At 40.9% G+C, this 14,919-nt stretch overlaps 1 protein-coding gene across 1 annotated transcript in view; it reads left to right on the plus strand.

The window, feature by feature from the left end:
• Nucleotides 1-14,919, plus strand: part of USP42 (ubiquitin specific peptidase 42) — a 38,099-nt gene that overhangs the window by 5,539 nt on the left and 17,641 nt on the right. The window contains exons 3-4 of the mRNA XM_081136162.1: nucleotides 1,306-1,506; nucleotides 13,965-14,075. Of these exons, the coding sequence (XP_080992288.1) occupies nucleotides 1,306-1,506; nucleotides 13,965-14,075 (312 nt within the window). The remainder of the gene's footprint in view (nucleotides 1-1,305; nucleotides 1,507-13,964; nucleotides 14,076-14,919) is intronic.

Consider the following 14,919-nt stretch of genomic DNA (forward strand, 5'->3'; position numbering starts at 1 on the left):
CAGACTCATCTCTCTTTTCCTCATTTTGCTCTCCATTCCCCACCAAGCTGAAGCCTATCTTCGCATACTTACATCAGTAATATCTCTTAAAGGAGAGGACCATCTATTGGGCATCTCAGTGTTTGGTAGTACCAAGGAACTGGCAGACTTATTTTTAAAAAATATATCTTTACTGATTTCAGAGAGAGGGAGGGGGGAGAGAGAGAGAGAGAGACATCAATGGTGAGTCATTGATCAGCTGCCTCCTGCATGCTCCCCACTAAGGATGGAGCCCGAAACCTAGGCATGTGCCCTGACTAGGAATCAAAGCGAGATCTGGATCCTAGGTCACTGCTCAACAGTGAGCCACACTGGCTGGTCTGGCAAACTTTTGAAAAAGTAGTCTGCTATAGATGAGTTTGAGCTTTCCTAAATAAATTTTTTTTTGAGCTTCACCTGAGTCCTATTGGCTATTGGAATATTGGCATTAGCAATCTGTTTATAGGTCTTAAAAATAGATAAAAATCTCTCTTATAGCATGTATAGTATACTTACAAGTGAATATAGTGGTGCCCAAAAGCCTGAGTTCCTGGCCTGTTTCCTTACTGGTAAAATGGGGATGACATCACTACCATCTCCAACAGACAGTGAAGACTCAGGAAGTGGTGGTGGTGGCGCTGAGTGTAAGCATCTAAGCAAATGCTATAGAGTCCACTCATCCTTCACTTTTTATTGTGTTGTTTTTAATTTTTTTATTGTAAAAATTTTTAAATAGATGTAAAAGGGAGAGTAATTATAATAAACTCTCATGAACCCATCAGTCAACTTTGACATTTATTAACTCATGGCCAATTATACCTTCACCCACTTACTCCTCTCCCCACTACCCGTCATTTTAAAGCAAATCCAAGACTTCATATTTCACCTATAAATATTTTAGTGTGCAGATCTAAATTCTTTCTAAAAATTAAAACAATTTTATTTTAATCCAGTCAATGTTAAAAATTTCCCATTGTCATACAATTTTTTTAAAAAGTTGACTGTTGGGAGCAACACCCAGACAAGGTCTGCACTTTGCATTTGGTGTATGTCTTTTAAGTTTCTTTTATTTTGTAACTCCTATCCCCCATTGTCCTTGCAATTTGAAGAAACCAAGTCATATAGAGTTTCCTACATTCTGAGCTCTGCCTTTCTCCCCTGTATTTCTGGTTAGCTGGTAATAAGATTTAGAATCATGATCAGATTCAAGTGTGATGTGTTGCTGTGTATTTAGCTGCAGAAGTGTGCAAAGCTTTATTTTTAAATATTTGTTCTTTATTTTTCTAGCCCTAGGTGATGGCATTGCTCCTCCACAAAAAGTTCTTTTCCCATCTGAGAAGATTTGTCTTAAGTGGCAACAAACTCATAGAGTTGGAGCTGGGCTCCAGAATTTGGGCAATACCTGTTTCGCCAATGCAGCACTGCAGTGCTTAACGTACACACCACCTCTCGCCAATTACATGCTATCGCACGAACACTCCAAGACGTGTAAGTGTCCTATGTTAGGTTACGTGTGTCGCGTTGTGGTATACTAACCTACTTTCATATTTTCTGTGAGTGAAGGGGAGGAATTGAGGCAAGAATTCTGTGTTCACTGAGCAGTTGGTTTATTCTTTTAGAAACTGTGCAGGAATATTTGTATTCAGGTTGTGAAAGAAGCATTTTGCACCTAATTCAACCTGTGAATTTATTTAAAAAGAGACATATTTTATCAGCTTTTGGCATTTCTGAACCCTCTGCTGGCTTTCTGTACTTGCTAAAAAATATGACACAACTGTCTGTCACCAACAGCTGGGGACAAGCAGGATTACAAATCCTGCCTCTTCTGGAGACCATCCTGTGCTTGATTCATTTACAGGCTTATGAGCCCTAGTGGAGAGGAACTCTCATTATTGCCCAGCCTCCTGGAAATTCATACAGGACTTTCCCTTCCACGTGTGAGAGCTCAGTTTTCAACCTAAAGGGCAGGAAATCAGTCAAAACATATTACGGTCCTTAATTAGGTGAAAGCCAACTCAGTGTGTAACTAGTGAAATTCAGAATTTAGAACGTATCTGTTTTTTGAGGTTTTGACCTTCTACACATATTGTAAATATCCTTCAACCTTTGCAAATGAAATCTCCCTGTTCTTTGATCTACATTAAGCCTCAGATTTGCTTGTGTATGTTCAGATGGCTCTTCATTAATTATCAGGGTGGAAAAAAAGCCCCTTGGTTTCTTTTTGAATAGTTCTTAATGGAGAATTTAAACTGGTTCTTTTAAAACCATTTTTTTTCCCCCCAAAGAGCAAAATAATGCTTGTAAAGAATTTGGAAAGTACAGAAAATTTAAAGAAACCAGAGGAAAATCACCTAGAGTCTCACTGCCTAGAGGTGTTTGCTGTGCCAAAGGGTTTTAAATTACAGAATGAACATTCTCTCCCTTTCTAAGTCCATAATTCACTCCCTACAGACAGTTTTCCCATCAGTTTTGTGCTAAATGAAAGTAGGATGTGGATGAAAACCCAGCCCTGGTGCCTGAACGGCAAGAGAAAGGACCAGGACAAAAATTCAGAAGCTCCTGGTGTCCAGAATTAGGTGCCTGTCTTTATGCTATTGGCAGTTTTCTGTCCTCTCTGTTTTCCCAGCTTCACTGAGGTGTAATTGATGTACAATGACATGCATGTATTAAAGTAAACAATTTGGTGTGTTTTGCATTTGTATTCGCCCATGAAACTGGCACCACAGTTAACTTGCTGCCCCTTTTCATTGCCCCTAAAGTGTCCTGGTGCTCCTTGGAAGTTACTCCCGCTGCCCTCTCTACCCTTCAACCCCCACCCCAGGCAACCACCAGTATGTCCTCTGTCTACTAGAGATTAGGGTGTGCTTTTTAGAATGTCATATAAGTGGAATTATATACAGTATACCTATTTTGCCTGGCTGCTGTTGGCACGATTATTTCTATATTATATCATGTTGTTGCATTTATCAGTAGTTAATTTTTATTGCTGAATAGTATTCCATTGTATGGATGTACCACAATTTGTTTCTCCATTCACCTGTTCGTGGACGTTCTGGTGATTTCCCATTTTGGGCCATCACAAATTAAGCTGCTTTGAACATCTGTAAACAAGTCTTTATAAGGACCTGTTTTTTATTTCTCTTGGGTAAATATCCAGGAGTTTGGAATGTCTTGGTCCTGTGGTACGTCTGTGCTTAACTTAAAGATACTTTCAAACTGTTTCCCAAAGGGATTGTGGCATTTTACATTCCCACCAGCTGTGAATGAAAATTTTATTTGCTCTGCATCTCGCCTGATACTTGGTGTGATCAGTTGTTCCAGTTTTTGTCATTCTAGTAGGTATGTTGTAAAGCAGTACCTCTGGTGGCTTTAATTTGCGTTTCCTCATAAATGCTGCTGAACATCTTCCCATGTGGTTGTTAGCCATCGGCATATTTGCTTTGTGGAAGCACCTGCTCACATCTTTTGCCCATTTTATTTTATTTTATTTTTTTACTTTTTAAATTTATCTTTATTGTTGAGAGTATTACAGGTATACCATTTTCCCCCACAACTGACCCCCTCCACTTTGCTCCAACCTCCTCCCCAGGCCTTCACCCCATTATTGACTGTGTCCATGGGTTATGCATATATGCATATAACTTCTTTGGTTAATCTCTTCCCACCCTCCACCCCCCTTCCTTCTTTCCTCTGAAATATGATCGTCTGTTGCATGTGTCAATGTCTCTGGATCTATTTAGTTCGTCAGATTCTTTTGTTCATTAGCTTCTTCTTAAAGAAGACCCTTCAACATTTCCTGTAGTGCTGGTCTGGTGGTGATGAACTCCTTTAGCTTTTTCTTATCTGTGAAGCTCTTTATTTGACCTTCAATTCTAAATGACAGCTGTGCTGGGTAGAGCAGTCTTGGTTGTAGTTCCGTGTTTTTCATCACTTTGAATATTTCTTGCCACTCCCTTCTGGCCTGCAAGGTTTCTGTTGAGAAATCAGCTGACAGTCGTATGGGTGCTCCCTTGTAGGTAACTAATTGCTTTTCTCTTGCTGCTTTTAAGATTCTCTCTTTGTCTTTAACCTTTGGCATTTTAATTATGATGTGTCTTGCAGTGGGTCTCTTTGGGTTCCTCTTGTTTGGGACCCTCTGTGCTTCCTGGACCTGAAAGTCGATTTCTTTCCCCAGGTAGGGGAAGTTTTCTGTAATTATTTTTTCAATTCCTTGGTCTCTTTCTACCTCTTCTGGCACCCCAATAATATGAATGTTGGGCCTCTTGAAGTTTTCCCCGAGGCTCCTTATACTATTTTCATATTTCTGGATTCTTTTTTCTTTTTGCTCTTCTGGTTGGGTGTTGTTTGTTTCTTCATGTTCCAAATTGCTCAGCGTCCTCTGCTCTACTGTTGATTCCCTGCAAATTATTCTTCATTTCAGTTCCTGTAGCCTTCATTTCAAATTGGTACTTTATTATGTTATCGATTTTCTCAGTTATTTCCCTAACCATCTGCTTAAACATCCTTATAACCAAAATTCTGAACTCTCTATCTGTTAGCTTGCTTGGATCTATTTCATTTAGTTCCTCTTCTAGAGATTTCTTCTGTTCTTTCCTTTGTGACATGTTTCTTTGCCTCAGCATTTTGGCTGCTTCCAGGTGTTTGTTTCTATGTATTAGGAAAGCTGCTATGTCTCCTGGAATTTGTAGAGTGGCTTTGTGTAGTAGGTGTCCTGTAGGGTCCAGTGGCTCAGCCTCCCCAGTCACCTGAGCTGGGCCTTCTAGGTGCTCCCCTGTGTGGGCTGTGTGCACTGTCCTGTTGTAGTTGAGCCCTGGTTGCTGTTGGTGTCCTTGGGAGGAACTGACCCCCAGGCCAATCAGCTGTGAGGACCAGCTGCAACTACAGCCAGAGAGCTGCTGTGCTGGAGACACCCCTATGGAGCAGGATTTACTTCAGTGGGGCCTTGGTGTTCACCAAGTGCACCCCTTGAGTGTGTCACTCGTGGATGTGGTAGGGTTGTCATCCAGCATGGTCGAGTCTGACCACCAGGTGCACTGTCTCTGGGGCGTCCTGGGATGTGCACAGTCAGCCTGTGCCAGTGCCTTGCCCAGGGCCCCCCAGCATGAGCTACTCAGCAAACCGTAGTTGGCTGCTCCTTGTGCTGGGCTTGGAGGTGCCCAGGAGAGGCCAAGCTATGAGCCAGTGCAGCTGCCGCTAGTGCCAGGCCTGGGGCCGCTTATCAAGCTGTATGGGGCCCGCTGCTGCTTGTTTGAGAGATTTTAGGAAAGTCCTAAGCATGAGGCTCGAGAGGCCACTTGCACAGAAAAGCCCCTGGAAAGGGCCTGGATGAGCTGCAGGTGGGGAGGGCGGGGCCTCCGGGAATCACGGGGCGGGGCCAAAGGTGGGAGTCAGGTGCTGGCGGCTCAAACATGGCGCCTGCCTGCCGGCTGTGCGGGGAGGACTCGCCAAGGAGCCATGGCCTCCGCCAGCCCTTCTGCCCGGGAGGAAGCCGCCCTCCAGCTCTCGCCGGGATCTCAGGCAGGTCAGTTCCTCCCCGAGTGTCCCGGGTCCTTTCCGGCTGCTGCCCGGCGCTGGGCTCAGAGGGAGCGTCCGAGTGAGTCCTGCCGGGCCCTTTAGAGGAGCTGCTGGGGCTCCCGCGGCCTCCGCGACCCTCAGCCACAGTCCCCGCTGGGTTCACAGCCCGGAGCTGTGGGGACGTCTCTTCCCGGCCTGGAGCCCTGGGCTGGGGGCCTCTGTGGGCTGGGACCCCTCCCTCCTCCGGGAGAACTCCGCCCCGAGACTCCCTCCCGGGTTCACCCTGCGCACCAGGTGTGGCCCGCGGCCGCGTCTCCGATCCAGCCCGACCCGCGTCTCCCCCTCCCCCGCTCGGTGCTGCCTCCGCTCCCGGGCGTGGGGCTTCCGGGCAGCCGGGGCTCAGGAGGCTCGAGGAGGGTGGTTCTCTGCTTTAGTTGTGATCTTGATGTGGTGGCGGGAGGCGGCGGGAGCGGCTGCTACCTACCCGCCATCTTGTTTTTCCTCCCTTTTGCCCATTTTAAAATTGGGCCGTTTTCTAATTGTTGAGTTTTGAGAGTTCTTCATATTATCTGGGTAGAAGTCCATTATCAGATATGTAATTTGCAAATATGACCTCCCAGTCTGGAGAAAGTATTCTCTTTGCACTGCCTTTCGAAAAGCACTTTTTAGTTTTGAAGAATTCCACTTCGTTGTTTTCTTTATCAATTGTGCTTTAGATGTTGTATTAAGAAATCTGCCTAACCAGAGGTCACAGAGGTTTTCTCTGTATTTTCTTCTACAGATTTTGTAGTTTTAGCTTTTATATTTACGTCAGTTACCTATTTTGAGTTACTTTTTGTCTGGTGTGAAGAATGGATTGAAGTTGATACTTTCCTGTGTGGATGCCCAGTTGCCCCATCACTGTTCATTCAAAAGATAGCCCTCTCCCGAGTGTCTTTTCACCTTGGTAATGGCTTGACCCTATGCACATGGCTCTATTTTTGGACTCCCTGTTTTGTTACATTGATTCACTGTTTATCTCGACACTGTAACAGTGTCTCGGTTACTGTATAATTAAGTTTTGAAATTGTTCTTTTTTAAAAATATTTATCTAATTTTTATCCCCCCCTGAGGATATTTTTTCCATTGCTTTTTAGAGAGAGTGGAGGGGGGAGAGAGGGAGAAACGTCGATGTGAGAGAGAGACTTCTGTTGGTTGCCTCCTGCGTGTGCCCCAGCCTGCAGCTGAGGTACGTGCCCTTGGCCAGAATCGAACCTGGACGCTTTAGTCCACGGGCCGATGCTCCAACCACTGAGCCAGACCTGCTGGGGCTGAAATTGTTCTTTTTCAGAGTTGTTGTGGCCATTCTTTTTTGTTTGTTTTTGCTAATCCTCACTGGAGGACATTTTTTCTGTTGACTTTTAGAGAGAGCGGGAGGGAGAGGGGGAGGGAGAGAGAGATTGGTTGCCTCCCACACACAGCCCGGACCAGGCCAGGGGATGAACCCGCAACCCAGGTATGTGCCCTTGACTGGAATCGAACCCGAGATCCTTCGGTCCACTGAGCCACACTGGCAGGGCTGTGGGTTTTTTATAGAAGCCCTTTACCTCATTCAGTGTGTGTGTGAATGTTAAACCAAACTTGTGTTCCAAGATGAGCTCCACTTGGTCATGATGCCTTATCTTTTCCACATATCATTGGGTTTGCTAAAAAGTTTAAAATTTTATATTAACAAAGGGATATAGTCTGTAGTTTCTTTACCTGTAGTGCCTTTGTCTGATTTTGGCAGCAGGGTAGTGGTGGCATCATGGACGCATTTTATTGTCTTTGGTCTCCTGTAGAATTGGTATTATTTCTTCCTTAAATGTTTGGTAAATTTCATCAGTGAAGCCACCTGGGCCTTGGTGTTTTCTCTTGGGCAGGTTTTTAACTACATACTTAATTTCTTTAATAGATATAGGCTTTTTCAGGTTATCCATTTTTTCATCAGGGACCTTTGGTAGTTTGTCTTTAAAGGAATTTATCTTAGTTGTTGAAGGTATTGGCATAAAATTGTTTATAATGTTTTCTTTTATCCTTTTAATTTCTTTAGGATTTGTAGTGATTTTCTTTCTTTCCTGATGTTAATTTGTGTCTTCTCTCTTTTTTTCTCACCTGACTGGAGGCCCAATCATCTTAATCGATCTTCTCGAAGAACTAGCTCTTGGCTTCACTGTTGTTTCGTTCTCTGTTCCCTCGATGTTTGTTACTGTTTTTGTTCCTTCCCTCCTGCTTGCTTTGGATTCAGTGTGTTCTGTTCTAGTTTCTTAAAGTAGAAGCTTAGGTCACTTGACTTGAGATTTTTCAGCTTTCCAATATACATGTTTAATGCTATAAATTTCCCTTTAAGTGCTGCTTTAGTTGCATTCCAAACATTTTGATATTTCATGAATTTATTTTTATTCAATTCAGATACTTTCTAATTGCCCTTGTGATTATTTAGAGGTGTGGTGTGGTTCCCAAATGTTTGTAGATTTTCCAGAAATTGTCCTGTTATTTCCAGTTTAATTCCATTGTGGTCAGAGAATATATTGATTTTAGAGAGAGAGCAGAAGGGAGGGCAAGAGAGAGTGAAACATCAATTTGTTGTTCCACTTATTTATGCATTCATTGGCGGCTTCTTAGATGTGCCCTAAGTGGAAATCGGACCTGCAACCTTGGTGCATCGGGACGATGTACATTCTGTTACGGTCGTTGGAGTTTCTATAAATGCTGATTATGTTTCTGCAGTTGTTAATGTTGAGGTGGTTTTCTGTGTCCTTAGTGCTTTTCTGTCTACCTGTCCTATTAAGTTTCGAAAGAGGGAGGTTGAAATAAAATATATTTGTGAATCTGTTTCTCCTTTCTGTTCTGTACGTTTTGCGTCATTTGTTTTGAAGCTCTGCCATTTAAGATGATTATGACCTCTTGATGAACTGACCTGTTGTAATTTATGAAATGACCCTGTTTATCCCAAATAATGTGCTTTGCTCTGAAATCTACTTTGTCTGAGATAGAGCTTATGATTAATGTTAGCATGGTATATCTTTTTCTTTTTAGTTTTAACCTATTTGTGTCTATATTTAAAGTGGATTTCTTGTAAATAGTGTATAGATTGGTCTTGTTTTTTAACCCAGTTTCAGAGTTTCTGCCTTTTATTTTGGGCTGTAAGTCATTTTTATTTAATGAGATTATTGACATGATTGGGTTTCAATTTACCATCTTGCAATTTATTTTCTACCTGTCCCATTTATTCTTTGTTCCCTTTTCATAAGGTTTCCAAATACATTCTCCCCACCTGGGACTTGTCCCTTCATCCCTTGACAGGGTCCTCCGCATAACGAAAGTTCTTCATTTTAGTCAAGTCCAGTTCCTTCTTTAATGGATTGTGTTTTTGGTGTCAAGTTGAAGATCTCTTTGTCTAGCCCTGAAGATTTTCCCCTATTTTTTTTCTTTATAGTTTTACATTTTGCATTTAGTCTGTGATCCATTTTAAATTAATTTTTGTATAGTATGAGGTTTAGGTTGAGGTTAGTTTTTTTTGTCTGTGGCTGTCCATTTGTTGAAAAGGCTTTCTTTCTTCCATTGACTTGCTTTTGCACCTTTGTAAAAAAACCACTGGGCATATTCATGTGGGTCTATTTCTGGATTCCCTGTTCTGCTCTATTGAAGTGTGTGCCGTCCCTCCACACAGTCTTTATTACTGTAACTAGGTAATAAGTCTTGATATTGGATAAGGGATTCCACCCACTTAATTTTTTCAGAATTGTTTTAGCTATTGTAGTTCATCTTTCCATATAAACTATATAATAATCTTGTGTATATTTACAAATAATCTTGTTGGGATTTTGATAGGAATTACATTAAATCTGTACCTCAATTTGGGGATAATTGGCATCTCTGCTATGTTCACATTTCCAATCTGTGCACATAGTATGTCTCTCCAGTTATTTAGATCTTTACTTTCTTTTATCAGCATTGTATAGCTTTCAGCATGTTTTGTCTTGTTTTGTTAGACTTATACTTTATTCTTTTATGTTTTGAAGGATTGTAAATAGCATTGTATTTTTAATTTTGGTGTCTATGTTTGTTAATGGTATATAAAGGTATGTTTGATTTTCTCTGTTGATCTTAAATCCTGTGACCTTACTGGACTCACTCACTAGTTCTCGACCTTTTTTTGTAGAGTCCTTGGATTTTTTTGCATAGTCATGTCATATGCAAATAGGGACATTTTCTCTTATTCCTTACTGATCTGCTTGCCTTTTTCCTTTTCATGCCTATTTCAATGACTGGAACTACTGTCACTAAGTCAAATAAGAGAGTGAACATCCCTTGCATTGTTTTTGATCTTAGGGGAAAGCTTCCAGTTTGATACTAGCTGAAGGTTTTTTTGGTATATGCCCTTTATTAGGTCAAGGAAGTTCCCCTTTTCTGTTTTTCTGATTCCTTTTTATCGAGAATGAATGTTGGCTTTCATCAAATGTTTTTTCTGTATCAAATTGATATGATCATGTGCTATTTCTTATTTAGCCTGTTGCGTAAATACGGTGGATTATACTGAGAAATTTTCCAGTATTATGTCATCTTTGCGTCCCTGGAATAAACTCCATTTGGTCACGGTGTTTAATTTTTAAAATATTTTGCTGAGTTTTTTGGCTTATATCTTGTTTAAGGATTTTTACATCTGTATTCATGGGGAGAGATTGGTCTGTAATTTTCTGTTTTTGTACCATCCTTAGGTATCAAGGTAAACCAGCCTTACAAAATGAATTTGGGGCCTGTTAACACCTTTTCTATTTTTTGGAAGACATTGTATAGAATTGATGTAAATTCTTATTTAAACATTTAGTAGAATTCATCAATGAAACCGTCTTAGCCTGAAGGTTTCCTCTTTGGGAGTTTTTAAATTATAAATTCAGTTTCCTTAATAGGTATAGGACTATTCAAGTTATATATTTTATATTGGGTGAACTGTGGTAGTTTACTTTTTTGAGGAATTGGTCCATTTTTTCTAAGTTGCCAAATGTATGTGTGTAAAGTTACTCAGAGGATCCCCTATTATGTCCTTTAGCTGTCTGCAGGTCTGCACTGTTACCCTTGGCCTTGTTTCTGATATTGGTAATTGCTATAAATTTCCCTTTTCAACACTGCTGTAGCTGTGTCTCCAGACTTTTATGTTGTCTTTTCATTTTCATTCAGTTCAATGTATTTTTAAATTTTCCTTGAAACTTACTCTTTTGATCCTTGGATTATTTAGAAATGTGTTACTTATTCCAAGTGTTTATAGATATTCCTGTTCTCTCTCTCACTGATTTCTAGCATGATTCCATTGTGTGAGACATGCTTTTTATTATTTCGATTCTCTTAAAATTTTTGAGGTTTTATGGCGCAGGAGACGGTCTGCCTTGGTATTTATTCCGTGAGCACTTGAAATCATGTGTGTTGTGCCCACAGATGCGATCAGATCCCGTTGGCGATGCTGTGGTGAGCTCTTCTGTGGGCAGCTGATTTCTCCTTGTTCAGTCAGTTGTGGAAAGAAAAGATGCTCAGGCTTCCGGCTCCATTTGTGGATTTCTCTGTGTCTTTTCAGTTGTGAGTTTGATTCGTGTATCTCGCAGCTTTGTAGTGGGGTATGCACACATTTAGGATTGCTGTGTCTTGTTGATGGATTGATCCTTTATATCAATGTCCCTTTCTTGGGTAGCTTTCTTTGCTCTGAAATCTCCATCTGTTTCAATATAGCCATCCTTACGTTCTTTGGATTAATGTTTTCATGACTTGTCTTCATTCCTTTTCTTTCAGCCTGCCTGTATCATTACACTTGAAGTGAGTTCCTTGAAGGCAGTTGAGTCATGTTTTTAAATCTGCTTTCTTAATCTGGGTCTTTTTGGCATATTTAGAACATTTACATTTAAGATGACTATTGATATATTAGAACTGAAGTCTGCCATTTTCGGTCTTTCTGTTTTCCATTTGTTTTCTTACCCCTGCCTTCCTGTGGGTTACTGAATGTTTTAAGAATTCTAATTTGATTTGTTAATAATGTTCTTGAGTGCATCTCTTTATGTTATCTTTTTAGTGGTTCTCTAGGTTTGTATTATATATATATATAACTTACCACAGTCTATTGGTGGTGTAATTTTACCAGTTAAAGGGAAGTATCCTTAGTTTCATGTAATTAAATAACTTTTCTACATACATTTAGAGCCAAACCAAGCAATGTTGTAATTTGTTTCACCTGTCACAGAATTTAGAAAAGTCAAGAGAAAGAAAGCCTGCTTCCTCTTCCTGTAAGTGGCCTGGAGTGACCTCTGAAAGTGGTTCACTATTTGCTTGACCCAGAAACTTCACAAAATCATGCAGACCAATAGGGTCAAATCTTGTGTTCACTTTGAGAACACTCATGAAACTGCCCAGGTCATCAAGGGATGCATATTGGAAAACTCACCGAGTATCTAAAGGATGGCACTTTATAGAAGCAGTGTGTTCCATTCCGTCATTACAGTGGTGCCCAGGGCAAAAAGTGGGGATGAAAGCAGGGTTTTTGGCCCCAAAAAAGTGCTGAATTTTTGCTGCACTTAAAAATGCAGAGAGTAGCACTGAACTTGAGGGTTTCCTTGGTCATTGAGCACATCCAGGTGAACAAAGCTCCCAAGATGCGGCACAGAACTTATAGAGCTTATGGGCTAATTTAACCTGTATGTGATCTCTCCCTGCCACATTGAGACGAGCCCTACTGAAAAGGAGCAGAAGAGAAGGTTGCACAGAAGGAAAAGCTGTCCCAGAAGAAACAAAAACTTACAGCTTGGGTGTAAATTCAGCATAAAATAAATGCTAATAGAGAAAAGGCTATTGTATTTGCTTATATTTTATTACTACTTTGTTTTTTCTCCCTATAAAATGTTTTTATTTCTAACTTATTTAAAATAATTTTTGGCCCTGGTTGGGTATCTCAGTTGGAGTGACATCCCCATACCCCAAGGTTGGCAAGTTTGATCCCTGGTTAGGGCACATACAAGAATCAACCAATGAAAGCATAAATATGTGGAACAACAAATTTGTGTGTGTCTCCCCCCCCTTTTCACTCTCAAATCATTCAATAAGCCCAACCGTCGTAGCTCAGTGGTTAAACATTGACGTACGATCCAGGAGATTGTGATTCAGTTCCCGGTCAGGGCATGTGCCCGGGTTGCGGGCTTGATCCCCAGCAAGGGATGTGCAGGAGGCAGCCAGTCAGTGACCCTCTCTTATCATTGATGTTTATCTCTCTTTCCCTCTCCCTCTCTCTAAAATCAATAAAGACATATTTAAAAACAATAAAAAAAGAGAGTGGAAAGGGGGGAGAGAGAAAAACAATGATGTGAGAGAGATGCATCACTGGTTGCCTCCCACATGTGCCCAGACTGGGGACAGAGTGAGCCCACAACCCAGGTAGGTGCCCTTGACCGAGAATCAGACCTGAGACCCTTCAGTTCTTGGGTCGATGCTCTAACCACTGAGCAACACCAGCCAGGGCTCCTTTTGAGACTTTTAAAGCTTTGTTAGCCAGGTTCTGAGAAGCCTTTAGTTTAAGAGTGTTTCTCAGCCTCAACGCTTGGCATTTGGGAGCAGTCATTCTTTGTTGTGGGGCTGTCCTGTGCTTTGCTGATGTTTAGCAGCATTTGTGGCCTTTACCCACTAGATGCCAGTAGTGCCACATAGTCATGAGCTAAGAATGGTTTTCATGCTTAAAAAGTTGTGTTTTTTTTTAAAAAACAACAGAGACCACTGTATGTCACCAGCAAAGTCAAATATTTGCAGAGAGATTTCCAATCCCCAGTATGAGAGACATTCTTTTACTGTTTGAGGCAAATGGTAGTGTCAGAAAAATATCCTTATTTTTTCAGTATAGAGAGTAGTTAAGAACATAGGCCTTACAATTCAGATGTGATCTGATTGTTACGTGTCTGCCACTTAATAACTGTTTGACGTTGGGCAAATTTTTTCTAATCCTCCCCTGAGGATATGTTTTTATTCATTTTTAGAGAGGAAGGGGGAGAGAAAGGAACAGCAGTGTGAGAGAGAAACATTGATCGGTCACCTCCTGTGTGTGCCCTGACTGGGGATTGAACCCGCAACCTCGGTGTGTGCCCTGGTCAGGACTCGAACCCACGCCCTCTTGGTGTGCGTGATGACACTGCAGCCGAGCCACCCAGCCAGGGCACGACATTGGGCAGATTTGTAACTGAGCTTCAGCTTCCTCTCTTGTGAAGCAGCCGGTATACGCTTGTCGGTCAGGTTTCGGGAGAATTAAATGCGAATGAACAGAAGTACATGGTTCAGTACCTGACACATGGTAGCTGTTATTGTTACTGCAAGAGCGTGCCCTTCTGGCGTGCCTTCCTGTGTGTAGAGTCATGTTTACTAACTGGGGGGTGATTTGTCGTCTCCAGGCCACGCGGAGGGGTTCTGTATGATGTGCACGATGCAGGCGCACATCACGCAGGCGCTCGGCAATCCTGGGGACGTCATTAAGCCCATGTTCGTCATTAACGAGATGCGGCGTAAGTGTCACCTGCAGTTGCTGATATTAGTATTTATTAGCTAATTGGCCTTAATGGCCTATCTGGTAGAGGATGAGCCCCTTGTGTATCACAGAAACAAACATTTTATCATACACACAGATATGCCTTTAATTAGTAACAGGATTTTTAGTAAAATGTTTACTACATAAACAGATTTTGAAACTTTAAAGCAAAAGATGACAATATAAAAAGACAGTATTCACTTTAAGCAAATTAAAATTTTTTAAAAAACTCATTTTGTTAATAAAATCATTGATAATTTTATAGTGATTTCCTCCCCAGCCCAGATATTTGGATTTTTATGCTGAGTGATACTAACTCTAATACTGTCCTACAGGTTTCTTTAAATTGTTTTGAGTTAGTTTTAATTCAGTTTGTGAATATTATACTATACACAGTGACAGTAATTGTCAAAATAAAGTTAATTATACTTTTAAAGAAAAATTTGTACTTGTAGCTTAGCAAATCTGTGGATAAATTTCACTTTTTCTATTTAATTTTTAAATGGCTTTAAAATTTTTCTTTTGCATTATGATACTGACAGGTTGCTTGAAATTTTCTTAATGCACTTTGTGTTTTTGCAGTAAACTTTTACATCATCTTAATTAACTGGGTTGGAATAAAAAGTGCATGCAAATTAAAAAGAAAAACCTAACTGTTAATCTGATATCTAGCTAGGTAATTACAGGGGTGGATAATTATACATTTACAAACTAAAATCCTTTTGCCTAAAATGCTGCTAAAGATTAAAGAGATGCTCTATTGGCCCTTGGCATTATTAACAGGCCAGAGCAGACAACGTAAACATTTTTAAACATTTTTG

This window comes from Miniopterus schreibersii, assembly GCF_964146895.1.
Source record: "Miniopterus schreibersii genome assembly, chromosome: 4".
NCBI classification, from domain to species: Eukaryota; Metazoa; Chordata; class Mammalia; order Chiroptera; family Miniopteridae; genus Miniopterus; species Miniopterus schreibersii.